The sequence below is a fragment of the Lates calcarifer genome, linkage group LG11 (genome assembly GCF_001640805.2).
Source record: "Lates calcarifer isolate ASB-BC8 linkage group LG11, TLL_Latcal_v3, whole genome shotgun sequence".
NCBI lineage: Eukaryota > Metazoa > Chordata > Actinopteri > Centropomidae > Lates > Lates calcarifer.
Genome location: NC_066843.1, coordinates 16,739,390 through 16,766,459, shown reverse-complemented (window position 1 = coordinate 16,766,459; position 27,070 = coordinate 16,739,390). Strand labels below are relative to the sequence as shown.

General features: G+C 37.7%; 4 protein-coding genes and 1 non-coding gene across 6 annotated transcripts; 4 read left to right on the top strand and 1 right to left on the bottom strand.

The window, feature by feature from the left end:
• Nucleotides 1-2: 2 nt before the first annotated feature.
• LOC108877622 (interferon-induced very large GTPase 1) lies at nt 3-7,967 on the top strand. Its single transcript, XM_018667717.2, has 10 exons — nt 3-157; nt 926-1,034; nt 1,140-1,174; nt 1,544-1,652; nt 1,777-1,920; nt 2,051-2,650; nt 4,004-4,041; nt 4,376-4,442; nt 4,858-4,895; nt 5,298-7,967. Exons 2-10 carry the CDS (start codon nt 944-946, stop codon nt 7,821-7,823), a joined length of 3,648 nt encoding a protein of 1,215 aa, XP_018523233.1. The 5' UTR covers nt 3-157; nt 926-943; the 3' UTR covers nt 7,824-7,967.
• A 6,333-nt stretch (nt 7,968-14,300) lies between these two features.
• On the top strand, nt 14,301-16,422 carry LOC127142981 (interferon-induced very large GTPase 1-like). Its single transcript, XM_051073956.1, is given in 3 exon segments — nt 14,301-14,880; nt 14,882-15,192; nt 15,195-16,422. Coding segments are annotated over 3 exon segments (1,014 nt in total). The 5' UTR covers nt 14,301-14,623; the 3' UTR covers nt 15,641-16,422.
• A 134-nt stretch (nt 16,423-16,556) lies between these two features.
• Nucleotides 16,557-23,606, bottom strand: LOC108877669 (galectin-2). Of its 2 annotated transcripts, none has more exons than XM_018667778.2 (5): nt 23,584-23,606; nt 17,749-17,841; nt 17,488-17,567; nt 17,082-17,253; nt 16,557-16,866 (listed from the first exon to the last, which is right to left on the bottom strand). In XM_018667778.2, the coding sequence occupies exons 2-5, from the start codon at nt 17,755-17,757 to the stop codon at nt 16,720-16,722; spliced, it is 408 nt and encodes a 135-aa protein (XP_018523294.1). In that variant the 5' UTR covers nt 17,758-17,841; nt 23,584-23,606; the 3' UTR covers nt 16,557-16,719. The 2 variants fall into 2 exon arrangements, with proteins under 2 accessions (XP_018523294.1, XP_018523293.1); XM_018667777.2 differs by lacking the exon at nt 23,584-23,606 and adding an exon at nt 19,542-19,769.
• On the top strand, nt 19,133-26,480 carry pick1 (protein interacting with prkca 1). The gene is given in 14 exon segments (XM_018667776.2): nt 19,133-19,298; nt 19,859-19,932; nt 20,258-20,369; nt 20,515-20,643; nt 21,525-21,591; nt 21,765-21,854; nt 21,935-21,988; nt 22,185-22,247; nt 22,416-22,549; nt 23,215-23,307; nt 23,420-23,470; nt 23,622-23,681; nt 23,683-23,767; nt 24,918-26,480. Coding segments are annotated over 13 exon segments (1,242 nt in total). The 5' UTR covers nt 19,133-19,298; nt 19,859-19,891; the 3' UTR covers nt 25,181-26,480.
• A 487-nt stretch (nt 26,481-26,967) lies between these two features.
• trnar-ccu (transfer RNA arginine (anticodon CCU)) lies at nt 26,968-27,040 on the top strand. The gene has a single exon. It is a non-coding gene; the product is annotated as a tRNA-Arg (tRNA).
• The last annotated feature ends 30 nt before the right edge of the window (nt 27,041-27,070 follow it).

The window sequence follows — 27,070 nt, the reverse complement described above, 5'->3', positions numbered from 1 at the left end:
CTGCGTGCAGATATTCTCTGTCCCTTACACCATTCACATCACATTAGATTTGTAAAGAGCAGATGGGAGGGGTTTGTGAGCGGCTGACCTAGAATCATATCAGAGAATCCCCTGATCTGTCCATAGGCAGACAGAGCTCAGAAAACACAAAATAAAGGTGAGTTTGTACAATGTGCCTGTAGTTTTTTCTGTGTAAATATCTTGTAAAACTACGCATGGACAATGTTTTTGGAGTTTCATTTTACAGTGTGGTATATCTGATCGCTGCGCGGGGAGTTCGCGCTCCTTAACATGAAGTTGTTTTTATCTTGCCTTAATATTTTATCTTTTTGCCATGAGTGTGTATAAGACAAGAGAAACAAAACAAAAATATAAACAAACAAAAAACGGTAAAACAGGTTTCCCCTCTAATAATATAAAAATCTAACCAACTGGAGTTAAAGTGTTGGATCTCTGACAGTTCATCTAACTGGAACTAACTGGAGCCATGTTCCTGTCGGGTGTGTCGAAATATTTTCTCTGATTTCCAGCGTGGCAAAGAGCAAATTACCAACTCCTTCATTAGAAGTCAAAATATGCAGTGTTTTAGAATTATGGATTTGATTTAACACAAGAACAATGTTTTAACAAGAAGCTTTAATCCTGACCTCCTGGCTGGTTTCATTGAGGAATCTCTAGACTCTCTTTTGCCTTGTCATGAATACAATTAGTCCATTTTGTCAGAAACCTGAAGAGCCAGTGATTTAGTGCCAAAATCTTTACCAGAGCAACTTATCAGCGTGCTTGGTGTATAGAGTTACTTTTAGTTTGTGAACATCTTCTCTTCATTCAAATTAATTTGTTGAATTAATTTGAATGGCAATGTGCATCTCCAGTAATATTTTATTATTGCATTTGTCTGAAAGGCTTTGTCTTATGATTGCAGAGATGTGGAGCAGATGAGATGGAGGTGGAGGGCCAAGGAAACATAGCAGGAGGAGGAGGAGAAGAGTCTGAAGTCCAATCAGTAATATCATCTGTGACAGATGATAAAGGTAATATTTTACAGTTTGACAATATAAACATTCATAGATAAAGTATTGTTAGCAAACCATGTATTGTTTTTCATACTGATCTTATTTTTCTTTTTTTTCTTTCAGTGGATGAGCTGGAGGACAGTGCAGCTAAAACCAAGGTAAAAAATTTTCACCCTAATTTTCCGAAATCATGTCAACATAAAAGAATCCTTCCCTAAATCTAGAATTATACAGTTTTTCATAGCACACATTTGTCCATGTCCACACTGTCGCAAAAGATCAGAAATTTGTTATTTTTATCTGGAACTGATGAAGTATTGATTTCATGAATTGACTTGTTTGACAGTGGATGAGTTAACGTCACATAACATTAACAAAAAAAAAACATATATTTCATTTTATTACATATACTACTCTCTAAGTTGTGACAACACTGTATGTTATTGATGTTGATGTTGTTTTCTTGGTTTTGGGTTCCCAATAAAAAAGACAAAAAAAGTTTGTATCAAATCACCTGTGTTTTTTAGTGTGATTCAGTGAATGAACATGGTGAAGATGAACACCCAGAGCAGAATGATACAAGCACAGTAGGAGACTCTGAAATCAAGCCTGTGCCACCTGCAACAAGTGAAAAAGGTAATATTTTCATGAGGAATTGATTGTGCACTAACATAGATTTTATAAATCAAAATTCAGATGAGTTTCAAACACTGTGAAGAAAAATTATGAAAAATATTCAACTAATCTTTTATTTCTGGAGACTTTGACCCTTCAACAGGAGAGGCTGATGAAGTCAAAGACACTGAAAGCATCACCAATGTCAGTGACCAGTCTGAAGAGGAGAGTGAAACACTGAAGGACACAAGTCCATCATCTCAGAGTGTTTCTACAGATCTTAAAGAATGTGAGAATCATTTCATTTTCATTGTTTTTAGTTCTGTTTTTTGTATGAACTTTCAGCTAAAATCTCTTTGAGAATGTTGTTTCAATGACTTTTGTGGTATAACAACAGATGTTGTTCTTTTGTGTTTCAGTGGTGCCTGAACTCACACTTGTGTTAATTGGTGACACAAATTCAATTGAGATTGGATCAAAAAACATCTTACTTGACCATGATGATCAAAAACACGTGGAACAGTTTTCATCCAAACTGTATGATTTGTGTGGTCGGCACATCTCTGTCATTAACATGCTTGGTCGACAAAACACTGACAAACTCCCTTTAAATCAGGGAGTTCATGCCTTTATCTTACTGTTACCAAATGGTCTGCATGACAGCCATTACAGTTCAGGAGTGCAGTGGTTAGAAAAAACTTTTGGGAGAAGATCACTTGATTATTTAATGACAGTTGTGACTCATGATTCAGATGAAGGATGTGACAGTGCACTGACAGACCTGAAAGCCAACAGCAGCTTTACTGAAAAAAGATTCCACACATGTACAAAAAGTATTACGGATGAAAATGAAATAATAGCTCTGTTGGGAAAACTAGATGCCATGGTCTCTGAAAATGATCCACACTGCTACAGTGGACTGATGTGTGATGAAAATAAAGGGCAGACAGAAGACCTGGACCACAAATCAAACAAAGAAGAAAAGACTGATTCCTCAGTGCTTCAGCAAAATCAGACAGGTGAGATTTTTATATTTTTGTTTGTGGAGCAAACACACTTCAGCAACTCATGTAAACATCTGGTACATAGGGGATACCAATAAAATATTTACTGGGTGCCTCCTGGTAAATACAAGGGAGGAAGTTAGGGGAATTGCATTTTTCTTATTAGAAACTTTGATATACAATACAAATTATATATTATACAGATACTCCAAAGGGGTAAACTTTCTGTTACTTGAAATACAAGGAGAGCCCCAGGGTGCTTTAAGAGTGTTGTATTTTAGGTATGAGGATGTTATGTTGCTGAGGACCATGCTATTGAGCCTTGGCTAGTGAGTTGCTGCCATGCATGTATAGAGAAATCAGACTGATATGGAGTGGCAGAGTTCTGATGTATTGTCTGTGTGAAAGAATTTGCCCCTGAGGTTTAGCTTGTGTTTTTGCACTGATTAAAGAAAACTTTAGTGCAGAAATGGACCAGCGACAAAATGCAACAAACTGAATGACTTGTCATTTATTGTGGTGATTTTCTGTGTAATTATGCCAGAGCAAGTAGTGATACATATTACTGCCCATACATTAGTTAGTTTGTACTTAAATTGAAAAGGATCATTTTATTTTATGGCATACCATGGACTTACGCTGTAGTAAGGAAATCTTCTTACACATGAGCAATTCTTTGTCCTGACTAGTGTCATGTTGCTTGTGAAGTTATGTAAGCTTGTCTCCTGAATTGAAATCTGATGATATGGCGGGACATACAACACAAGACTTAACTGGTTTCTTCTCTACCATCTGTTTGGATTGTAGACTTACAGTGGATCCCAAAACTGCATTATTATTTCGCTCATTCATTATTACACCCTCCCTCCCAAACAATAAGGATGTACAGTATATTATAGTACATGAGATAATAATAAGTAAAGGATTTCCCAAAAGGTGCTTGTTTATTTATTTTAGCTATGTTACATGATGATATGTTAATTTCATTGATAAATATATTAAAACTGTTCCCCCTTTGTAACAGAGTTAATACATGCAGACAAGACTACACAAAAAAACAGGTATAGATAACGTATATCCTGTACAGGATAAGTGGATATAGAAAATGTAGATAGATGTCATGAAAATGCAAAAATATCTAGTTATAAGTATCATTATATTCTGCTACCAAGCCTCCATTAGTCTTTGCACAATTTACCTTATAAGTGAAAGAAGTATGTACAAATGACCAACACTAAGGGAATACTTTGAGTATTAAATGTGGTTATGTATGTCTAAGCATTTTTGGAAAAATAGACAAAGTTATCCAATGTGAAATTGTTTCTTTTCTTTTGTTTTCTTTTCTTTTTTTACATTACCTTGTGGTAGATGATCTGGGGAAGAGTCCGTCTAAAATGAAACTGAAGGTAAGATCAAGCCAGATTTTTTTGCATTTAAATCTAAGGTTTCAATTCAAGATATGAACTGCTTTCAGTCAAACTTTGATTCCATCAACTTCCTGGTTTGACAATGGATGAGGGAGTTTACTGCTTTTACAAAAGATTTAATATTCTTCTACTGTTTGTACCTGTTTTGTTTTAGCTTATATGGTATATTATTTTACACTGATTTTGTAAACTATTGTTTGTATTTAATTTGCAATGTATATATATCTTGGCAATGCTTTCTTAACCAGATTCCTGTAAAGACATACATATTCTCAATGGCTCTAACCATTATAAAAATCATCTGTTTTCTTAGTGTGATCCAGTGAATGAACCTGTTGATGCTGTGTACTCAACAAATGATGACAGCACAACAGTTAAAGGTCAGTTTGAATTCATATCTGAAACACCATCTGCAGCAAATAAGAAGGGTAAAGCTAAGACTTGATTTTGAATTATATAGTTTAATTCAGATTGATATTTTGATTGTATATTCACTTTGCTGCTTCAAAATTGTGTTACTTTTATAACACTGTCAAGAAAAGAAGATAATGAATTCACCTATAACAATGAAAAAGTAGTGACAGTATTTTCAACTTAGAAACAATTATTTTGGTTCAATAACACATTCAAAATACTGGATGAATATTTCAGTTGAATCTACACATTGCTCAGTTAAACAAAATTTATTGTCAGCATACACTTGTGTCTGATTTCTCCTGCAGTTGATCCAGTTGATTTCTAGATGTGTGTGTGCCACTAGTTCCTCTGATTATGTGGTTTATTGTCATATTGTAGGTACAGCAGATGTGGTTACACATGGAAACAAGGATCAGGTAAGAAACTGAAAATTGAACTCATAAGAGCTTAGGAGTAATTATATGAAGTTTGTAACACTTTTAAATGCATTATACAAAAATGTGAGTAGTTACTAAGGAATAACTCTAATAACTCTGATTCAAAGACTCTAATGAGTTACTAGAGAACAGACTGTGTGATACTATATATATACTATATTAGGTGATTTGTTCATAAATATCTGTGAACAGGGATAACAATTATTGCTACTACTACTTCTACTATCCTACTTATGCTATCCTCAAATCAGTTACTAACAAATGATTAATTATCAGATTATTCCTGATTCATTCTTGACCGATTCCTTAGTAAGTACTCACATTTTTGTGTACTATATTGTAAAGTGTCATCATGACATTTTTATATATGTTAATTTATAGGCTGAAAAATCACCAAATTCTGAGAAGATTACTGAAGATATCAACAGGAATAAACAATGGAAAGAAGAGACTGAAACACTGCTCAGCAGACTTCACCTTCAAGACAAACATCAACAGAAGTTGACATCGGGAGATTTTCTTAAAATATGTCCATTTGTGAAACAGGACCATGTCACTTCTGAAGAACATCTAGTAAATACCTTTCTTCATAGGCTGATGATGTTAGACTACAGAGCCAGATATATTCCTGTAAAACAAGACAGTCCTGAGGTAACCCATTCAAAACCCGTTCCAGTGTTTTATGGCGCTGACACAGAAGACACTGACTTAGATTTTTTTTTGAGCACCAGTGAAGATGCTGATCAGACAAAACAGACTCATGTGCATCCAATGGACGTTCAGATGGCAGTATTTCACTGCTCAGACAGCTTCCTGAAGCAGAACATGATGACAAAGCTATCACAGTGTCAGTATGCTTTACCTTTGCTTGTTCCTGACCCAGTCACTCTGGATGTTGAGTGTCCTCTGTGGACATTCAGACAAGTAAGAAAAAGCTGGAAGATACCTCAAATCAAAGATAATTCAGACATTGTCACCATGAAAAATATGCCTATTTGCAAGGCTGAGACACCCATGGTGTCATTTTTCCGCCTGGGTTCACCATCAGTGTCTAAATCTCAGCTGATGAACACTTTGATCAATGACCGTCACAGCACCTTCTTCCACAGAAACTGCCCAGGTAGCACCAAGTCTCGCCATTTGATGGATGGTGTGGCAGAGATTGCCTGGTACTGTCCTGCTGGAAAACCCAATGATGCCTTCACTGACTGCATCGCCTTCTGTAATCTTCACGGTGATGCTCTGTTGACTGAAAAACAGCGTGACATACTGATCGAAAAATCTTCAATCAATGTTGTTCTTGTCCCAACTCTGGAGAAAGGTGACAAAAGCTGGCCAATAATAGAAGCTCTTTATAAATCTCAAAAACCTCTCATTATTCTCATTACTGATAATAACTGTGGTAAAGATCAGAATAAACATGGAAAATACAAAATGGGTCTAAAAGACAGAAGCCAGTCAGATGTTTCTGAGGAACTGAAAAGAATCATTGGACAGATTTTGTCTGGACCGCACACATCCTTCCAGCTTGAAACCATGGCTGAGGTCTCTGGAATCAGAGTGGATGAAGATGACTCGGCCTGCCAAAAAGGGAAAGAGGCTGCAATGAAAATAGTGAATTTGCTTCAAAAAATGGACGTTTCAAAGATCAAAGATAAATTCCTCCCTTGTCAAGGTCAACTGTGGCATGAGTGGTGCAGGACAAACAAACAACTGTATCACCTCAAAGGACACATTGAGAAGGAGAAAAGTAAAAAGCAACAGGAACTGAAGAAAATACGACAAGATCAATGCACTGCTTCCTGTAGTGAACTGATGAAGTTGTTCATTGAAAGCCTCTCATCTTTGCCATCAACAGAAAAAGAGCATTTCCTGAGATGGACTCAGATCTTAGTAGATGCCCTCTCCACAGACGATCTTTCTTTAATTCTGCAAAACTACGATGAAAACTGGTCTGAGGTCTTGGCTCTGAAGAAGAAACATGACAAATCTGATCAGTTAAAACGCAAACAAACTGAACTTGAAGAAATCTCAACAAAACTGCAGTCAGCCACTTTTGGCTTAGAGCACATCTTTAGAGAAATGGGACAAATCTATGAAGCCCATAAATCTCTGCAGAAACAAACAAACATTGAACAGACTGACTGGTCTAAATACCCTGAGCTGGCTGCAGAGCTGATGATATCAGGACACCCGATGGAGCTGATGGATGGTGATGCAGGTCATGTGCCTTTAACATGGATCTCTGGTCTTTTAGATGAAGTCATCAGGAAACTGGGTGATCAGAGAGTTTTTGTGTTGTCAGTTTTGGGCGTACAAAGCAGTGGAAAATCAACGATGCTGAATGCCATGTTTGGGTTACAGTTTGCAGTGAGTGCTGGCAGGTGCACCAGGGGTGCCTTCATGCAGCTGGTCAAAGTGTCAGAGGACATGAAGAAAGACTTTCAGTTTGACTATGTTCTAGTGGTGGACACTGAGGGACTGCGTGCTCTTGAGTTGGCAGGTAACACCACTCTTCACCACGACAATGAACTGGCAACATTTGTTGTTGGTCTGGGAAACATGACATTGATCAACATCTTTGGAGAGAATCCAGCTGAGATGCAAGACATTCTGCAGATTGTTGTTCAGGCTTTCATGAGGATGAAGAAAGTTCAACTTTCTCCAAGTTGTGTGTTTGTTCATCAGAATGTCACAGATATTGCAGCTGCAGAGAAAAACATGGATGGAAAGAGACGCCTGCAAGAAAAACTGGACCAGATGACTCAACTAGCTGCCAAAGAAGAGGTGTGTGATGCAGAGTGTTTCAGTGACATCATTGCATTTGATGTGCAAAAAGATGTTAAAATACTTTGCCCAGCTATGGGAGGGAAGTCCACCTATGGCTCCACCAAACCCAGGTTATAGTGAGAGTGTCCAAGAGCTGAAGAACACTATCCTCTCTAGAGCTTCACAGTCTGCTGGGATGACTCTGTCACAGTTCAAAAGCAAAATTCAGGACCTGTGGAACGCCCTGATGAATGAACATTTTGTTTTCAGTTTCAAAAACACACTTGAAATTGCAGCATATAGAAAACTTGAGGTCCAGTACGGGAACTGGACGTGGGCCTTGAGGAGCAACATGTTGACCATTGAAAACCAGCTATATAACAGAATTGAAAATGGAAAACTTGACAAGGTTGAGCCCAGTTTTCTTTTTAAAGAAATTAGCAAAACCTATGAAGGAATCAAAAAAGAAATGACAGCGTACTTTGATGATGACAGAGACAAAGACATGCTGGTTCAGTGGCGAGGACGATTTGAAATCAAAATCAAGGAGTTTCATGATGAACAGGTGACTGAAGTTAAACGAAAACTGGATGAAGTTATCCAGCAGAAAAATGCTTGTAAAAAGCTGGATGATAAGAAGACAGAGTTTGAGAACAATCTGCTGCAAAAGAGCAAAGAGCTCGCTTATCAGTTAAAGGACAAGGCAAAAGATGAAGAGGAACTTGAAAAGCAGTTCAACTCTGTTTGGAGAGACTGGGTGAATGAACTAACTGCAGATACAAAACCTATTGAAGACATCAACTTGGAAGATGATCAGTCAACTATCCTTCATGAGCTTGGTTTTGAATGGACTCTTATAGATGAATCCAAAAGCAGTGACAGATACAAAAACTTATCACTGGTTGGGAATTATTTTGATTATGTGACCCTAAAGAAGTATCAAGATGTCTGTAACACAACCCAACAATCTGTAGATAATGAGAACAAAGGTAAGGACACAAGGGTTCAAGGAAGAGATGTAATGGCAACTGCCTGGATGTCATTCAAAAACTTTATTGGATTTGGCAAAGCAACAGCACACCGAAAAAGTGAACATAAATCAAGGAGTACTTTTTCATATGAACTACAGCAACTGATCAGATTCTTCATTGATGATGTTGAAAAACAGACCATTGACATTATTAAGACCAAACCTGTTGCCACAAGAGGCTACAGTACAACTTACTTACAAGAAGTAGCCAACAATATAAAAGAAAAAGTGACAGAATTTGAATCACAGAGGGAATATGCTCTGAAGAAAGAGTTTACAGTTGATCTCTTACTGTATGTATTTGACAGAGCAGGCACTTGGCTCTCAGAGTCCCACAAGAAATTCAAAATGAAAAATGATGCCATCACTTACGTAGAAAGCAAGAAAATTCAATATTACAACATTTTCCGAAGCTTTTGTAAAGGACACTCATCTGCTGTTGTTCTTGGAGAACTGATCTGTGAAAAACTGAAGGTTTCCACTGTTGAGGCTGTCTGTAACAAGACTGCCATTGATCTTGCTCGAGAGATGAGGTGCAGTTTCCCAGCATTCAATGGGAACAGGTTGAACTTGGAGAAACATGTGTTGAAGTCACTGGCTAAGAAAGAGGACTTTAATGGTTATGTAAAATACATCCGACACCCAAGGAACCAAGTAGAGAGTTTTATAAAAGAGGAAGTACAGAAATATATCTTCACAGACCACAAAGATAAAGCTCTGAATATACTCAAGAAAAATGCTGAAGACATCAATGAACTTGTGAATCAAGCTTTATTCACTGCAACAGAGAAAGTCAAAAAACAGAGAGGAGGCACAGACATGTGGCTGGAGGAATTTTCCAGTTTGCTAAAAGATGAACTGACATTTGCTGCCATTTGTTCTCAAAACTTCAGTGACATAAACAATTTTGACTTTCTGAAGGAAGAAATAAAGAAAGGCCTTGGATCCATCATTAAAGAAATGAGCAGCCTCTCACTGGATAAGATGACGGTATTCAGGATGAAGCCTGATCAAATCCTCATCGATCAGCTGTGCAAATGCTGCTGGGTAACGTGTCCGTTCTGTGCAGCTGTTTGTACCAACACCATGAAGGATCACCGTCCTGATGACCACAGGGTCCCTTTTCATCGTCCCTCCGGGATCATTGGATGGCACTATAGACACACAGTGGAACTGACTGTTGATTTCTGCACAACAAACATTGCAAGTGATCGAAGTTTTTACCCTCATCACGATTCAGAGAGGTCCATTCCCTATAAACTGTACCGAACTGCTGGACCAGAATATGCTAACTGGAGCATTACCTCTGATGAGTCTAAACTGACATACTGGAAATGGTTTGTGTGTCGATTTCAAAAGGAACTGGAAGATTACCATGAATTAAAATTTGAGGGGAGAGGGGAAATTCCTAATCAGTGGAAAAAACTCTCTAAAAAAGAAGCTATTAGAAGTCTGGATGAAATGTGCAATCTATGAGTGACCCCAAACAAATCCACAATATCACAAATCTGATTTAAATTGATTTAAATTAACTCAGAAATCAAGAGAGGGAACACAAACAAAAACAACAATGGGCTTATGACATGATCCATGCAAGAAGTGAAACATTACGTACATATTTCTTTCATTAAAAATTACAAATAGAAGCCACAATTGACTCCTTTTTTATTTTTACAATATGAAAACCTGATCAGTCATTTCGATCACTCGTGTATGTATTTCAGCTATTTTTCTTTTATATTTTCAATAGTTTACAATTATAACATGTTTTTTTCTGAATAAGTTGGATAGATGAATTTTTTAAATGTAAGTTGATTTTCAGTCAGGTGAAATGGATGATGGAAGCTGATTGACTGTTTTTACTCCTACTTTATTATTGCAATATGTGAAACACACATTACTGTCTCATTTGTTTACAAGTTTCGTATATTCATTTTTGATGGAGAGGGAGAGGGAAAATAGTAACTAATGCATGTAATATTCAGAGGAAGGATATTTAGAATGTTACATCAAAATGCATAAAACTTGATGTTGTTAAGTTAAAACGTGGATTTTTTTTCAGAGACATATATTTTCAGAAATAATGGATTTTTTTTACAATATGCAAAGTAAGCCATATTTTTTGGATTTTTTTTTTTTGGAACTTCTAAAATCATTTGAAAACATGTCAAACAATTGTCTTGTATTTTTCTGCTGTAACTTTTTAATTCTTAAATTGAATGCTTATGTTTCAATACAAAGAACATTATCACCCATAACTGATTAAGGATTACTTATGTTTCAAAAGAATTTGAAATATTTAGCCATGTTGCATTAATTTAATCTGAGAAGTCTGTTATTATATCCACATTAGGTTTTGTTGTTGCTGTTTTATTAGACTCCTGTTCTGTAACTATAATATCCAGAATTCATGTTAATTATGTTTGTGAGGAAGATTTTTTTAGGTGATTTTAATCAATTATTAAATTGACCCTTCAGTGATGAAAAATAGGAATTCAACTGACATGATCAAAAAATAAAAGAGTAAAATAAAAAAATAAAAAGATAAAAAAGAATAAAAAATAAAAGAGTGTGTTTCTTATTGATTAGAGTTTTTGAACTGTCAAGGACTCAGTATACACATTTAAGTACATACACGATTACCCATGTATTTCTTTTACATTCAACCATTTTTCCATAGAATCATTGGGTGCAATATATTCTCAAAGCCTGCTGAACACCAGCTTATGAGACATTAACTTTGACCATATGAATATCATTAGCCAGTAATCAGAGGTAGATTTTAAAATGCAGGAAATCTGACTTAAGAATACATTATTGACATGGATTGGGTTCAGGGTCCCAAACTGCTGGGCCGCGATCAGAAATCTTCAGCCTGATTCTGGTGTTCAAAAATTATCAGGAGACAATGGCATCCAAGGCAGCAGAGTTTATTTGTCGACAAAGAATTCATTCATCTTTGGTCACCTCATCAAATTACACCATTAGTTCATCACCAAAATATGCTACTGTTTCTGAGTACCTGGGCATACTTTCTGGTCACACTCCAGCTTACAGCTGTTCTTTTTTGGCCTATTCACTCTCTGCTTTACACCATTATGTTCTGGCCCTTCTTGGTTTTGAGCAGGTCTGTGGCTATATGGTAGGAAGTGAAGTCCTTACTCTTCTCCTTCCTCTGACAATTGAGATATTAAAAACATAATTATATATATTTACATATATAATTACATTCTTCCCCCCTACATAAAAATAAATGCAGAGGTAATTATATACGGTTAAAAAAAAAGGAAGCTTATTGTCAAGACTGAGCTAGGAACCCAAGAAGCAGAACACAGACAAAGTTTATTTTGGAATTTGTGGTGAAAAAGGGGTCAGTGAAGGAGTCTGGAGGGGGAGTTGTGCTGCTGAAGGTTCCGGAAAGTAGAGCGGCAGGCAGACTGGAGGGAATGGCAGGCGGGCTGGCAGGCACAGAACAGAGAAAACAGGTAAGTTAGGAACAGACTTGCACTACTTGGTAGAGCTGACGCAAGAGTAAGAAGAGCCGAACTTCTGTCTTCACAAACCATATGCTAGAAGTGACGATCCGGCAGGGACTGAGGGCAGGAGCAGGGATTAAGAGCATCCTGAGTGATGAGCTGATGGGAAACAGATGAGCTTGATTGCAGAGGCACGGCAGGTGTGGAGTGGCAAGCAGGCAGACCCAGCAGCAGAGACAGAGAGCAAGGGGGAGGGGCAGGCAACACAGAGACAGACAAACAGACAGACAGGTCAAACAGCTGACCTCGTGACATTTATTTTCTTTGGCAGCAAGATTAGGTAAAAACCTAATACAGGCCCTTTCCAAAAAATTAGAATATCATGGAAAAGTTTATTTATTTCCATAATTCCATTCAAAAAGTTAAACTTTCATAGATTATAGATTCAGGGCACACAATTTAAACGATTTCAAGTATTTATTTGTTTATTTTTACATAATTTGGGCTTCCAGCAGCGTAAAACCCACGAAAACAGGAATTCAAAAAATTTGAATACTGTGGAGAAATCAGCCCAGCTGTAAAGGTGGACGGGTGAGTAAATCGGTTTCCATCATTATGATATGAATAACCTCTGTAGTCTCATTTAGCCACTTATTAGCAACCACCTTTTTTAAGATGCATAGAAGCTTAAAAAAAAAGCCACATTGCAGCTCTTGCCATGCAGGCAGAACTCAAGACTTGATAGAGCTGAGACTATCAGACTGGGCAAACAAACAGAGGTGAGTCCCACTCCCTGACAATGTAATGTAATGTAATCTCTGGCCACCCTATGGAAGAAACTCATTTCAGCCACTTGTATCTGTGATCTTGTTCTTTCAGTCACTACCCAGATCTCATGACCATAGGTGAGGGTTAAAGCGTAGATCAACTGGTAACTTGAGAGCCCAGCCTTCCAGCTCAGCCCCCTCCTCACCACAACAGCACCCGAATTACTGCTAACACCGCACCTGTTGAGTTCCCGCTCCACCTCCTCACTCGTGAACAAGACCCTATAAGATACTTAAACTCCTATAGGCTGACCCTGTAATTACAAATTGTTTGGACTTGGATAAATGGTGGATAAAAAGTCCTTTTCTTAACATGTATATTGTTTGTCAGTATTAAACTTTTTTACTTAAGAAATCTAATATCACAGTCCAATATATAAAGCAGATGTTTTTATGTGGATAATTCCTCTGTTTTCTCCTATCTTGATTAAATAAGTAATAATCTACTCCACAGCACAAAATGACTGCAGTATGCTGTCACTGATGAACACCTGAGGTGGCATGCATGGAGGTAGCAGGGCAGCAGAACTGGCACAGGAGATCACTGAGACAGGAGAAACACAAGTTAGAATTAGCACAAGAAGATTGACAGGAAAATAATGACACAAGGTTTCAATATGCACCACTGCACCATGTCAAAAGGCAAAAGTTGTTTGCGTTTGTGTGTGTGTGTATGTGCATGTGTGCACAAACACACTACAGTTCATCATTTTTGTACAGGTAAGTATCCATGAGTATCCATCATGTCTGATTTGTTAAGAGCAGATGGGAGGGGTTTGTAAGGGGCACACCTCAAATGTGAGAATCCTCTGTACTCACTATATAGGATAGTAACAGGCAGGATATGGAACAAGGTAGCCCAACCTACACAGACATTAAACCTTATAGCAACCCAGCTTTGCAAGTAACAAATACTCAGTGCTGACAGTGGTTTGTGCTTGGCAGTAGCTATTGTAATGTTAAGCCTAACCATCAGTTTCCTCTAAGGTTTAGTTTCACTTTTTCTCATATCCATGCCAGCAGGTGGGAGAGGTTTGTGAGGGTCTGACCTCTGCATACAGGAAGGGGATTGGGAGGATTTGTAACAAGACAGATGCGTCCACACATACCCGACAACGCTCTGAGAACACAAAATAAGGGTGAGTTCGTACAACATTTCACACACATATGTTTGTCTACACATTTCAGTGCATGTATATCTAACAGGCATTGAAACTTCAGCTTCATACTATGATATATCTTCTGTAAGTCTTGACTGCTCTGACTTATGTGGAGGAGGTTTTTTCACAGCTCAGGTACTTAACAACATGACTCAAAACATTCAAGTTCACAGTTCACCATGTTTAAGGTTTGGTGGGCAGGAGCAGGCAAGGGCAAATAGTCAGGGTGTGACTCCTGACTCCTGTCTTGCTGATCTCACACAAAAACAATTGTAATGATCTCACTTCAATTCTGCAAAACTATGATGAAAACTGGTCTGAGGTCTTGGCTCTGAAGAAGAAACATGACAAATCTGATCAGTTAAAACACAAACAAACTGAACTTAAACAAATCTCAACAAAACTGCAGTCAGCCACTTTTGACTTGGAGCACATCTTTAGAGAAATGGGAAAAATCTTCAGGGGTGCCTTCATGCAGCTGGTCAAAGTGTCAGAGGACATGAAGAAAGACTTTCAGTTTGACTATGTTCTAGTGCTGGACACTGAGGGACTGCGTACTCTTGAGTTGGATGGAAAGAGACGCCTGCAAGAAAAACTGGACCAGATGGCTCACCTAGCTGCCAAAGAAGAGGTGTGTGATGCAGAGTGTTTCAGTGACGTCATTGCATTTGATGTGCAAAAAGATGTAAAGTACTTTGCCTCTTGACCTGTGGAACGCCCTGATGAATGAACATTTTGTTTTCAGTTTCAAAAACGCACTTGAAATTGCAGCATACAGAAAACTTGAGGTCCAGTACGGGAACTGGACCCAGATCCTGAGAAGCACCTTGTTGACCATTGAAAATAATGTTTATACTGAAATGGAAAATGGAAAACTTGAAAAGGTTCAGCTCAATTTTCTTATTAAAGAAATGAGCAAAACCTATGAAGGAGTCAAAAAAGAAATGACAGCGTACTTTGATGATGACAGAGACAAAGCAATGTTGGTTCAGTGGCGAGGATGATTTGAAATCAAAAGTTTCATGATGAACAGGTGAGAGGAGAGAAAAGAAAACTGGATGAAGTTATCCAGCAGAAAAATGCTTGTAAAAAGCTGGATGATAAGAAGACAGAGTTTGAGAAAAAGCTGCTGCAGAAGAGCAAAGAGCTCGCTCATCAGTTAAAGGACAAGGCAAAAGATGAAGAGGAACTTGAAAAGCAGTTCAACTCTGTTTGGAGAGACTGGGTGAATGAACTAACTGCAGATACAAAACCTATTGAAGACATCAACTTGGGAGACGAGAAATTTTCATTTTCAATCATTAAAGGTCACAGTTTTGAACCTGACATGATAAATGAAATGAAAAAGAATGGAAAATACAAATCCATTTCAAATTCAAAAGACTATGATTGCTATGTAGGAAAACACAAATGTTTATGGGGTTTAGTCCAAGTTAACACTGCTCTGATTCATTTTTTTTAATTTGTTTTATTAAATCAAAATATGTGAAATTTTACGTTTTTAAATTGAGTTTTGATGAAGTTCATGAGAGACATGCTGTCAGAAATTCTAATATCTACTTTTTTACAGCAGATAATGGACGGTGTATTTCTTTAACCCATGTAACTATTTTCTAAAAATCACATCTGAAAATCCTGTCAAACTATTTTTTTTTGTTTGTTTTTTTGTATATCTTATGTCTTTACAAGTATTTGAAGTGTTCAACTCAATCTCATTTTAAACAATCTGTTATTATATCTACAGCAATAGTTAGTTAATTTTTTGTTTAAGTAGAATCTTAATCTGTCCAAGTTTTTCTGATGTCCAGGCTTAATGTAAAGAATGTAAGTCATGTTAGAAAATATTTCTAAAAGATTTTACCATCTATTAATAATTTTGTGACAACACAAAAAGCTTTGTTGAGTTCAAACTTTCATGTTATTAATGAACACAATGAGTTATAATAAAATAATTACTTCATATCTACTGAAACACCATGTTTCTTTTTGTTTCTCTAATAACAAAGTCTTAATTTACACCTTTAATTCTTGCCTCCCACCCCCCAACCCCACCTACCCACCCGACCCACTCCTTTTAAAACCCACACCTCCAATTTGTTATCGATTCAAAGACTCAAGTTCAAGCTGAAATAACCCCGATGACATCAGTTTGACATGTCCAGTGTTATTTTCTCAGACATAATACAATTGTATTCCTTGTGAAAAATAAAATGGACTTCATGAGCAAAACTATAATGGCCCTTTAATTGGACCACCTCTTTCTCATAACTAGATGATACTCACTGTGTGTTGTGTTACTCTTTCTGAGGAAATATTTTTCAAACCCAGGATCAGGCTACAGTTTATAAAACTGACCCTTTAGATAAAACTAAACAAGATAATTTGAACTGAAACATTTTATATTCTTGTGAACATGAGGACATTCTTAAATACAGATACAGATTTTCCTGAAGAGCTATAGCTCTTAATGATTAATATTTCTTACAATAACTGAATCAAAGTCTCATCTTTAACCAAACTGTGTTACAGCAGCTGCCTCTCTTAGCAGATCTTGAAGGAGGTCAGTTTGAAATCTCCTGTGACTCTGATGTAGCTGATGACGTCCATGCAAACACGGTTGGGAAACTGGACTTCCTGTCCATCAGGAAGCTCCACCTCAAACATGTCTCCAGCCAACTTCAATACAATCTAAAATAGAAGAGAGACACTCAGAGAGTAAAACCTTTTCATTTTCAGTAGAAAATCTCTGAGACAGATATCTTAAAACCTCTGCAAACAAAATTTTAACAACCCACATGGTTAGTGAACCACACCCTTTAAACTTTTTTAAAAATCCTCACCAAACCTTTTTACAGCATTTTTCATCAAGTACACGCATCTTCTCTTCGTTCAGATTCCCTCACCTTGACATCTGCGCCCCTCTGTAAGGGGTTGTGTATTTCCCGTTTCTCATCGCCCCAACAACCAGCAGTCTTTGAGTTGCACACGAGCACAGCTCCATCAGCGTCATCATGGAAACGAGGGTTGAAGTGCAGCGCCAGGTCGTCTGCATCACAGCCGAGGTCGATCTGGAATCTGAGATTATTAAAGAAATGTAGTGTTAACATCCAGGTGTTTGCAGAGCTTTGAAAACTACACAGACATGTAATCAACAGACAGTTTATAAAAGTTAAGTCCACATTTTTCCAGATTTTTAGATTTTTTTGCTACAGAAATAAACCAGAATGTAGCGCCATAGATATCATCATATTATTTTAATCAGTGAAGAGGCTGATATAAAATAAATTTTAATGTCTTTGATTAGCTTACCTCTCAGCATCATGCATAATTACTCCCTTCAATTTCAGCTGATCTCCTGCACGCAGATCCACATTCTTCAATTCAAGTTGCTGAGAAACACAGTTTAGTACAGGGTTTCAAACAATATGATTAGAAAATGAAAGATTATTTTTTGGCAGCCAACTCAGGAACAATCAGATATTGCTATCTGTCAGATGTTTGTTATTATTTATTCAACAAATAAATTCTAGAGTGCAGTACAGTGACAGGCAGCAACAGATTTAAACTTACCATGCTCATTTTGGGTGCTGGTGTTAGTGAGGAGTCCTGGAGCTAATGGAAGATTTAGGAGGATAGTCTTGGTACACAGGCACAGTCCTCTACCTTGGAAGACAAAAAGTAAGGGAGTGAGAGTTTCAATTTCATTTGTAATGTGAAGGACAAAAGACTCGGTGAAAGGATTTTCAACAGTTACAATGAGACAATCAAGAATTCTATTCAGAGACACTGCTCTGTTTAATCATTGCTGTTGATCTCATTTTGCATTTGATTAACTGTGAGGTGTTTGGACAAACTAGATTGAGATTGGGAGCTATTGTGTACACTGAGGGGGTCATCAAGACATTGTTGCATTTACATTGGAGGAAAAAACACAACTATACTGTGCCTGTGGTATTCAACAAGTCTATTACAATGAGAACATTTTCATGTTTGACTTATGTACATTAAAAATGAAATGTATACATGATTATTCTTGATTCTTGATATTTAGACTGTTGTTCTCTATCACAATCACATTGAGTGTTTTTTGAATTTTAAGTAATCTACTGATGATACTCTGCTCTTTGGTTTCTCATCCTGACCTGAACTGGATTTTGATTTGATGAATTTGATAGATAGCTCTTCATGTCTTCATTTGGCATTATTTATTTAATTATTAATTCATGGACTTCCTGTGTGAGAGTGTGCTCAGTGTCACAACCAGTGACTGACTGAAAGAAAAGAAGAACCTGCACGAGTGTTTTTATAGAACTTAGTCCTTGTTGTTTATATATTTTTAATTAAATGAGGTTCAGTTTACCCTCCCTCTTAGAGTAAATCAACACTTGTTCGGGTATTTAATGAATAACAATAAGTTAAACTTCCAGTTATCGGGACACTGCTGGGGGTTGTTAGTTAACTATGCAGTAAAGGGCTGGTTGCCGCCTACCAGTCACTTTCAGGAACTGCAAGATCTTAAATGACAATAAAACAACATATTTTAATTTTTTTCTCATTGTCAAAATTTGAAGACACCGGGTCCACACTTGTCATAGGGAATGACGATGCCTCCATCTAGACTGAAGAATGCGGCTTCAGTTTAGTCACTTCATTTTGAAAGTACTCGCCGGAAGTTTTACTGTTATGCTGCCATGTTTGCAATGACGGTAATTTAGTAGCTGATTTGTTGCAGCTCTTGCCTGTGGCCACTGGAAGGCGGTAAAAGTCAATGATTAAATAGGTGGACGAATGGAATGCTTTACATGGACTTTTGTTGGTTGATAACAAACTGTGTTTCAATAGCCAGAATGAATTTTTATCCCTACGAAATAACGTAGGGTTAGTGTCTCTGACTGTAAAAACATGAATACAATAAAAGCGATACACAGTCTATGGATATTACCCATTGTACTACAACAACTTCCGCTACTTTGCCGGAAGTGACGAAATAAAGTAAACAGAGAACCTGTCAGTGGATCTACAAATTCAAACAGTGGCGACTAAAAGAAGCAAATTTAAAATATATATCACTTACATATTACGGGACATTGAATGAGAAACTGGTGTGAATCCTAATAAAGGTAAATCGTTAACGACATGTTGGCGTTTCTGAAATTTGTCATCCCACCTGCCAGTAGCCTACAGTAGCTAGCAGCTAATTAGCCAGCGTTAGCAAGCAGTTTTCGTGTTGTTGGCCTACTTCGCTGAAATATTGCAGTAATTGTTTTCACCGTAGACGGTCGGTACGTTTACTTTCAACTGCTACACTTATGTATACTCATTTTACTGACTAATTCAGGTGGTTAGCATGCGTTGGTCGTTACCAGCTGTTTGCTCATCTGCTGCAGGAGCTGGTGTCTCCTCCTCAAACAGTGAGATCTGTCTGTGAGTCAGTGTCTGTGTCCTGAGGAAGCTCTCCTGGCAGAATGAGCTGCTTTAAATAGATAGATGCAGCATTTCCCACCAGAATGACATGTCACTTTAAATCACGGTTTATGTCAGTGGTAGCTCATACTGAGAGAGCTGCTTAAATTGCTACAGCAACGGCTTTTTGTCTATTTCCGTCTTCAACAAATAAATAAAAGGTACAGTGACGCAGTATTTAACATTATGTCCTTTGTTCACTAATATTCACTAACAGGTTTCACGGGGACAGAAGTGACTCTGTCCTGAAATGTTCACAGACATGGACTATGAATTGGAGGAGGACAAGCTGTGAGTCACAATTATGTTTTCCCTCTTTATGATCTGAACCATTCAGTTGTGTATTTTAGTGAGTTTTACACTATGGGCATTTTAAAATCTTCCATTCATACATGGGAGCATGCACAGAGACAATCACCATGCTGAGACAGGACTAAACCTTTTTAGCAGTAGATAATAGTGACAAACTAAGTCTTGATATTAACTTTGCACCCATTACTCTCATCGCTGAACTAATTACTGGTTGGGCAATTAATGATTTTCTACTTTGATGCTGTTCCTCTTAGAATTGTCAACTAAATAAAGCAAATCTCAAAGTATCATGTTTTCTCTGAAGGGGGATACCAACAGTACCTGGTACTGTGTGTCTGAAGAAAGATGCTAATAATCTTATTGGCATCAGTATTGGTGGTGGGGCTCAGTACTGTCCTTGCCTCTATATTGTCCAGGTAGGTACAGAACAATTATAACCACATTTTGAATATATGACAGTACATTTCTACCATGTTTCAGGTTTTAAAATATTTGATTAAGTTGAAGAGGAAATATTCATGCCCTGTGTCACTGGTAAATGTGGTTTCTGTCGTCTCCCAGGTCTTTGATAACACCCCGGCAGCTCTGGATGGGACACTGGCAGCAGGCGATGAAATCACTGGCGTGAATGGGAAACCAGTGAAGGGAAAGACTAAAGTGGAAGTGGCTAAGATGATTCAAGCTGTCCAGGTACACAGGCTCATACTTGTTAACAGTCCTGAACAGCTCCAAGATATGATCAGATGGCTTATTATTTACTCCTCCTGCAGTTCTGTGGATGCACAGTTTAGACTTTGACCAACTCCATGCAGTCCTCTCAGTTAGTAATTAAAGTAGATGATGACAAAGACAGAAAATTAATCCGAGCCACTTGTCAAACACAAGTAATTTTGCTTTGTGGCTGGTGAGTTTGTCTCTGTCTCATCACACACTGAGGTAGGGAATCAGTCCTTGTTTGATTGATCTTCTTCAGATGAAACAAATAAAACAATCTAATTCTGCACCAGTTGACAAGTGCCTTCTGACAAATTAGAAAAAGGAAGTCAAGCACATATGGGCATGGATAAAAATACGTCAAATGAAAGAAACATTACTCACACTGTTGTGTCCCACTGTGGATTTATTGGTGAATAGTCCAATAGCTTCCTAACTATAGGTGCAAGCCCACCACCGGACTGTGGAGAAAGGGACTTTACTGGCCTGTCGAGCTATGCTAAAAGGGTCAGGACAATAGCCCATAGCATTTGGCATAACGTCACCAATGTAGAGTGACTGTGTTGTTTTTGGCATCTATTGTTCACACCCAGAAAAATTTCATGACTTCCTGACTGGTGGATTAAAGTGAGGGTCCAGTGTGGGAATTAAAAGATTAGCTTGTGCAAACACTGCATGGGATTTTCACCCTTGCATTGTGACACTGGAGCAGTTTGTCCATTATTAGTTTTACCACCTTTAATAGGATAATGCATTGTATTTTAATTGTTATTTTTAAGTTTTTATAACACTAAATGAATGATGATGCTCTTTTAAAAACATCCAGTTTATTTGTTGTTGATGTAACTGTGTATCAGGGAGAAGCAACAATCCACTACAACAAACTGCAGGCAGACCCAAAACAGGGGAAGTCTCTGGATATAGGTATCTCCTCCACTAGACACATACACACACATTCACTTTTAGTCTTGATCCATTGTTTATGTTACTTTCTGTCGATTATGTAGTGTAATGGTAAACTTGGCATTCCTAAATTATCACAGTAACTCTAATCCAGTGCTGTGGTGAGTGTTAAACACATATTCTGTTTGTTTTAGTGCTGAAAAAGGTCAAACATCGGCTGGTGGAGAATATGAGCTCAGGAACAGCAGACGCTCTCGGACTGAGTAGAGCTATCCTCTGCAATGGTTCGATTTTTATGACCACTATTAATTTATTCATATAAATGTATAGAGCTTTAATTGTGTAAAATTGTGTTAATTTACAGATGGACTGGTCAAAAGACTGGAAGAGCTGGAGAAGACAGCAGAGCTCTACAAAGGTAAACAACTATCAAATTATCAAACTAGAATTCAGTAACTATTGTAGTTCAGTGTGATAACTCACACTTTACAGACTTTACACACTTTAAAGCAGGTAACTTTAGGTCTGATGTTTTAAACCAATACATTGTGGTGAGGTGAGTATTCTGAAGATTCACTTGTTGCTGTTTGTCTCATTTCTCTGTTTGCCTGTAGGGCTGATGGAGCACACAAAGAGGCTGCTCAGAGCTTTTTTTGAGCTTTCTCAAACTCACAGAGGTTAGTTACCCTGATCAGAAATTACCAAACAAAGTCTCCCTGTAGTTTTTGGTGCAAATGTTTTAGAGAAAAATAACAAACATAATGACATAATGACAATAGATCTAAATGTATCTCAGCTTTAGTAGCTAATGTATCTGATTGGTGTTTAATAATTTGCCTTCTCAGCGTTTGGTGATGTTTTCTCTGTCATTGGGGTTCGAGAACCCCAGGCTGCAGCCAGTGAGGCATTTGTTAAGTTTGCTGATGCTCACCGCAACATTGAGAAATATGGGATTCAGCTGCTAAAGACCATCAAACCTGTAAGTTCAGTTTAAAGGAGCAATACGTAAGTTGTTGCTATTGCTACATAGCCAATTTTAGCATTAACATCTGTTTACTCACCAGTCAACCACTCACCAAACATCAGTCCCCGCTAACCCCAGCCCCTTACCTCACTTTACAATAACAAGTCACTCCTGTGTCTAAACTGTCCTAACGAAGTAGCATCAGGTCTATTTCATCTCATACTGTCTCTGTCACTGTAGATGATGTATTATAACCTCTTTTATTGTAAATGCAACGATGGCCAAAGCTCTTGGCTAGCGACCATCACCACCATCCACTCCCAGCAAGAAACCATATTCAGAGTCAGAGAAACCTTACTTATTGCCCCTTTAAAGTTTGGCTTTGAAGCGTTTACTGATGTTGAAGCACTTAACTTTTTTCATTTTTAAGGACTAGACAAACTTGATGAGGATGTTTTTCATCTTTACTTTTTTAATGTGGTACCATCTTCTGTGCTTTGGATTTTGGTTCAGTTATATTTAATTAAACTAGATGGAAGTACAAAGCACATACTTGTTTGGTAAGATGTCAAGAGTTAATATAACACTGCTCTGTCTGTTGTCAGTCTGTCTTTTATGGATCTCATGACATGACTCTGTGCTCTGTCTGACTCTCTGACCAATCATATATCATTGTGCAGATGCTTCATGACCTGAACACGTACCTTCACAAGGCCATACCAGACACAAAGCTCACCATCCGCAAGTACCTGGATGTGAAGTTTGAATATCTGGTAAAGTCACAGCTCTCTGTTCTTCTGGTTTAGTACATGACACAGCACAAAGATATCACCTGTAAAACTGTCAGTCAGCAGAATAACAGTATGAATCCCTTGTGTGTTTCAGTCATACTGCTTGAAGGTGAAGGAAATGGATGATGAAGAATACAGCAGTATTGTGAGTGAACATTTAAATTCTAGCATGAGGAATTAAATCAGTACAATCACCATATACTGACACTACTAATTGGTAGACCAACAAAACCATGATTAGTTTTTTTATCTACTCACAGTCTCTGAAGCAGTGAATAATGTACTTCTTTCTGCAGGCCATGGGAGAGCCTCTGTATCGTGTCAGCACCGGTAACTATGAGTACCGTCTGGTGCTGAAGGTGTCGGCAGGAGGCTCGGGCTCGCTTCGCCAAAATGAGGAAGGATGTTCTGGAGAAGATTGAGCTGCTGGATCAGAAACATGGTCTGTCAGTGTTGTTTTTTGTTTGGTTTGCTTTGTGTTTTTCCTCCTGTTTTTTTCATCATACCATTCAGGCCAGGATGTATTAATGGATAACTCTGCTTATCTCAGCTTTTTAACCTGGGCTTTATTTTCCCATATTTTAGGTGTAAATGTTTGAAAGGGTCAAAAATCTTTGGAATCGCTGCAGTATTGAGTAAGAACGGTGTATCTGGCAAGTGTGAACAGCTGCTGCAATGTAATCATATGGCCAGTTGTCCATGTCAAAATGCATCCACCTGAGTGCTTGTGCAAAGACTAAGATCCCTTTTGTGTAACCAGAAATATTATATATCACTACAAGATTCAACTGGAAAAAACACTTATGTTCTGAGCAGAACACAAGAGCTCCTAGAATATCACTGTCCTGATCTGTTTGTTTGTTTGTTTCACTGTTTTGTACTTTTACTCCTGTAAAGTATCAAAATATTTCTTCAACTGCTGACAGTCACACAATGACAATCAAAGCAGTGTTACTCCAGCAGTGTCTGTGTTCTGTGAGGTAAAATAACTGTTTTTATCAATAGAGCAGCTGTTCACAGTTGTCAGATACAGTATTCTTGCTCAGCAGTGTCCTTATCAGTCATCTACATCCAAAAACATGGGAAAATAAGGCATGAGGATAAAGGCCAGAGGATAACTCTGGCCTGGATAAAGGCCAGAGTTATCCTCTAAAGTTACAGGTCTAAACAGTAACACACAAAAAATCAGGTCTTTGCTCATATTGTCATCTAATAGTTAAAACAGGGTATATGAGATGAAGTGGGACAGTATACATGCAACACGAGACACAAAGGAAAGAAAAAGGCTAAACATTATATTTGTTGCTCAAAGTTTCCACTGTTTTAATTAGAAATGTTTAAAAAGTAAAGACATATCTTGAGTTTTTTTTTTTTCATATATTTCAGTAGTGTTAGATTTTGACTTTATATCTGTGATTAAGGACATATCATCTAGTAGCCTAATTTTTGCCAAGATCATCATAGTATGACATTGTTAAATCACATGACGCTTTCACTGTTATTGAAATCATTAGTGTTCAGTTCAGCCTTCCTGTCACTTCATGTATTAACTTCAACACTCTTTCATACCTCCCTCTCCTCTTCATCTACAGTCCAGGACATTGTGTTCCAGCTGCAGCGCTTCGTCTCAGGCATGTCTCATTACTATGACGAGTGCTACGCCGTTCTGAAGGAGGCGGATGTCTTTCCCATCGAAGTGGACCTCTCCCGCACCATGATCAACTACAGCAGCCAGTCGCTGTCCTACACTGAAGATGAGGAGGAGGAGGAGGACGGGAGAGGCAGAGAGGAAGGAGGGGGCGGTGCAGGAAGACAAGCAGAGAACGGCGCTGAGAAACTGATTGATGACGAATGAGTGTGTGTGTGTGTGTGTGTGTGTGTGTGTGTGGTGTGTGTGTGTGTGGAGATGAAGTCCACTCTCAAATGTACATAAGTGTACATTTGCATTTAATGTCAACACACTCACCAAGCAGTGATGTTTAAGGTGCAGCGTAGCAGCTGGAAAGGTTTACACTGTTTGAGTGAACACTACTGAAAATTGCTGCTATCGTGCTGTATGTTGGTCTTTGGTGTTTTCTTCCTGGGATATCAGCAGCTTTGTGGTTATTTTACTGTAACACTTTATCATTGCTCATTTTGACTTTAAAACTTCTCCTTAAAGAAACAGCCTTTGCTTTTTAATATGACTGTCCTCCACATCTAAGGTCATAACGAAATGAGAGACACACAAAAAACAGAAGGCACCTTTATTTTAATCTGAATACTGCGGAAGGTTTTTCATACAGCAGAGTATGAACTTTTTACATATGAGTTGTGCCTTCTCAGCTCGTAGTTTAATGAAGTCTAATGGGTTCTGGGATGTGTTTTAATATGCATATTGTGGATTGTAAAAGCTATATATTGACATTTACATTTTTATTTTATTTTCTTTGCTTCAGACTTGTTGCATTTTGAACAGGGATTATATTTAGCTACCTAAAATATTATTTTGTGGTAAACGTTGAGTCATAACAAACAACTGGAAAATGAAACTGGAGGATGAATACACAAATTGTGAAGGTGTTGTTGAAGACGGTGATTCTGTTCCCACATGAAGTGTTTGTTACATGCAGCTGTTACGTCTCTTTGTCCACAGCTTTTTTCCTCCTCACCACAGTTTATTTGTTTAAAAAGGGAGAGCTGTGAAAAGCTTTAACACCAAAGCCTTTTTCATTAATTGTGTTTTATTTACCACATGCTTCAAGTTAAAATGTGTTATTTTCTTCACACTCACACATGTTGCTAACTTTCCCTCACCAGCATGTTTTTTTTTTCATTCCAGCTGTGTCTTAACTCTGGTAGTGTTTCAGTTTAGGAGGAGAAACAGCCTCACAGAGCTTTACCATGCTGTGGAAATGGATTGAGGAATACAAACACTACATGTAAATTAATATGTGCAAGCAGAAAGGGTGTAAAAACTGTTGTAATTTTTCTTGTCATTCCAACTTTATTTATTCGACATGATTCTATATTATAGTGAATATGATGATTTAATTATGCTACTTCTCTGTCATTTTGTCCTCTGAGGGTTAAGACGATTTGTGCTTTTTCATGATTTACTGTTGGGAGCATTTGTTTGAGGCTATCACTTGGGGGCAGCATCACATCAGATCACGTTCTACAGCTATGAGGGCACTAAAGTCCCAGTGTTGAATTTTTTTTTTTTTTTTTTTTTTTTTTTTTTTCGTGTGTGGTTTTGTTTTTCTGAATAACTGAAATGTAATGCATTAAAGGGACCCACTATGTTGTTTCATTAACAGCTACAGCATATTGGCGGAAATTAGTCGACTTATTTCAACGGTTATTTTGTAACACGAATAAATACTAATAACTCGTTTGGCCTGTTTCAGAAGGATGTAATTGTCTTTTTTTCAACCACCATTTGCCTGTGTGAACATTTCATCTTGTCTTTGTTTGACTGGCATGTTTCTGTATTGTTTTATTAGCTGGATGATGTGTGCATGAAAAATGTACTTTATAAATCAAATAAAGGAAATATACGTGTATAAAACAGCGGATGTAATGAAAAGAAGTTGGAATATATGAAGCGTCAAGTGGTATTAATATATAAAAGTATTTGATATGTCGAGATTATGTCGCAGAGCCCCAGTGGCCTAATGGATAAGGCACTGGCCTCCTAAGCCAGGGATTGTGGGTTCGAGTCCCATCTGGGGTGAAAGTTTTTGCTCACGTTTGTGACACTAGC

What these genes read in the sequence shown, in the direction of transcription:
- LOC108877669 (XM_018667778.2), bottom strand. An exon ending in ATTATGCATGATGCTGAGAG is followed by an intron (nt 17,254 to 17,487) that starts GTAAGCTAATCA and finishes TAATAATCTCAG; the next exon opens with ATTCCAGATCGACCTCGGCT. An exon ending in AGAGGGGCGCAGATGTCAAG is followed by an intron (nt 16,867 to 17,081) that starts GTGAGGGAATCT and finishes CTTCTATTTTAG; the next exon opens with ATTGTATTGAAGTTGGCTGG.
- LOC108877622 (XM_018667717.2), top strand. Translation starts at nt 944, where the DNA reads ATGGAGGTGGAGGGCCAAGGAAACATAGCAGGAGGAGGAGGAGAAGAG. An exon ending in CGTCTAAAATGAAACTGAAG is followed by an intron (nt 4,042 to 4,375) that starts GTAAGATCAAGC and finishes CTGTTTTCTTAG; the next exon opens with TGTGATCCAGTGAATGAACC. An exon ending in CACATGGAAACAAGGATCAG is followed by an intron (nt 4,896 to 5,297) that starts GTAAGAAACTGA and finishes GTTAATTTATAG; the next exon opens with GCTGAAAAATCACCAAATTC.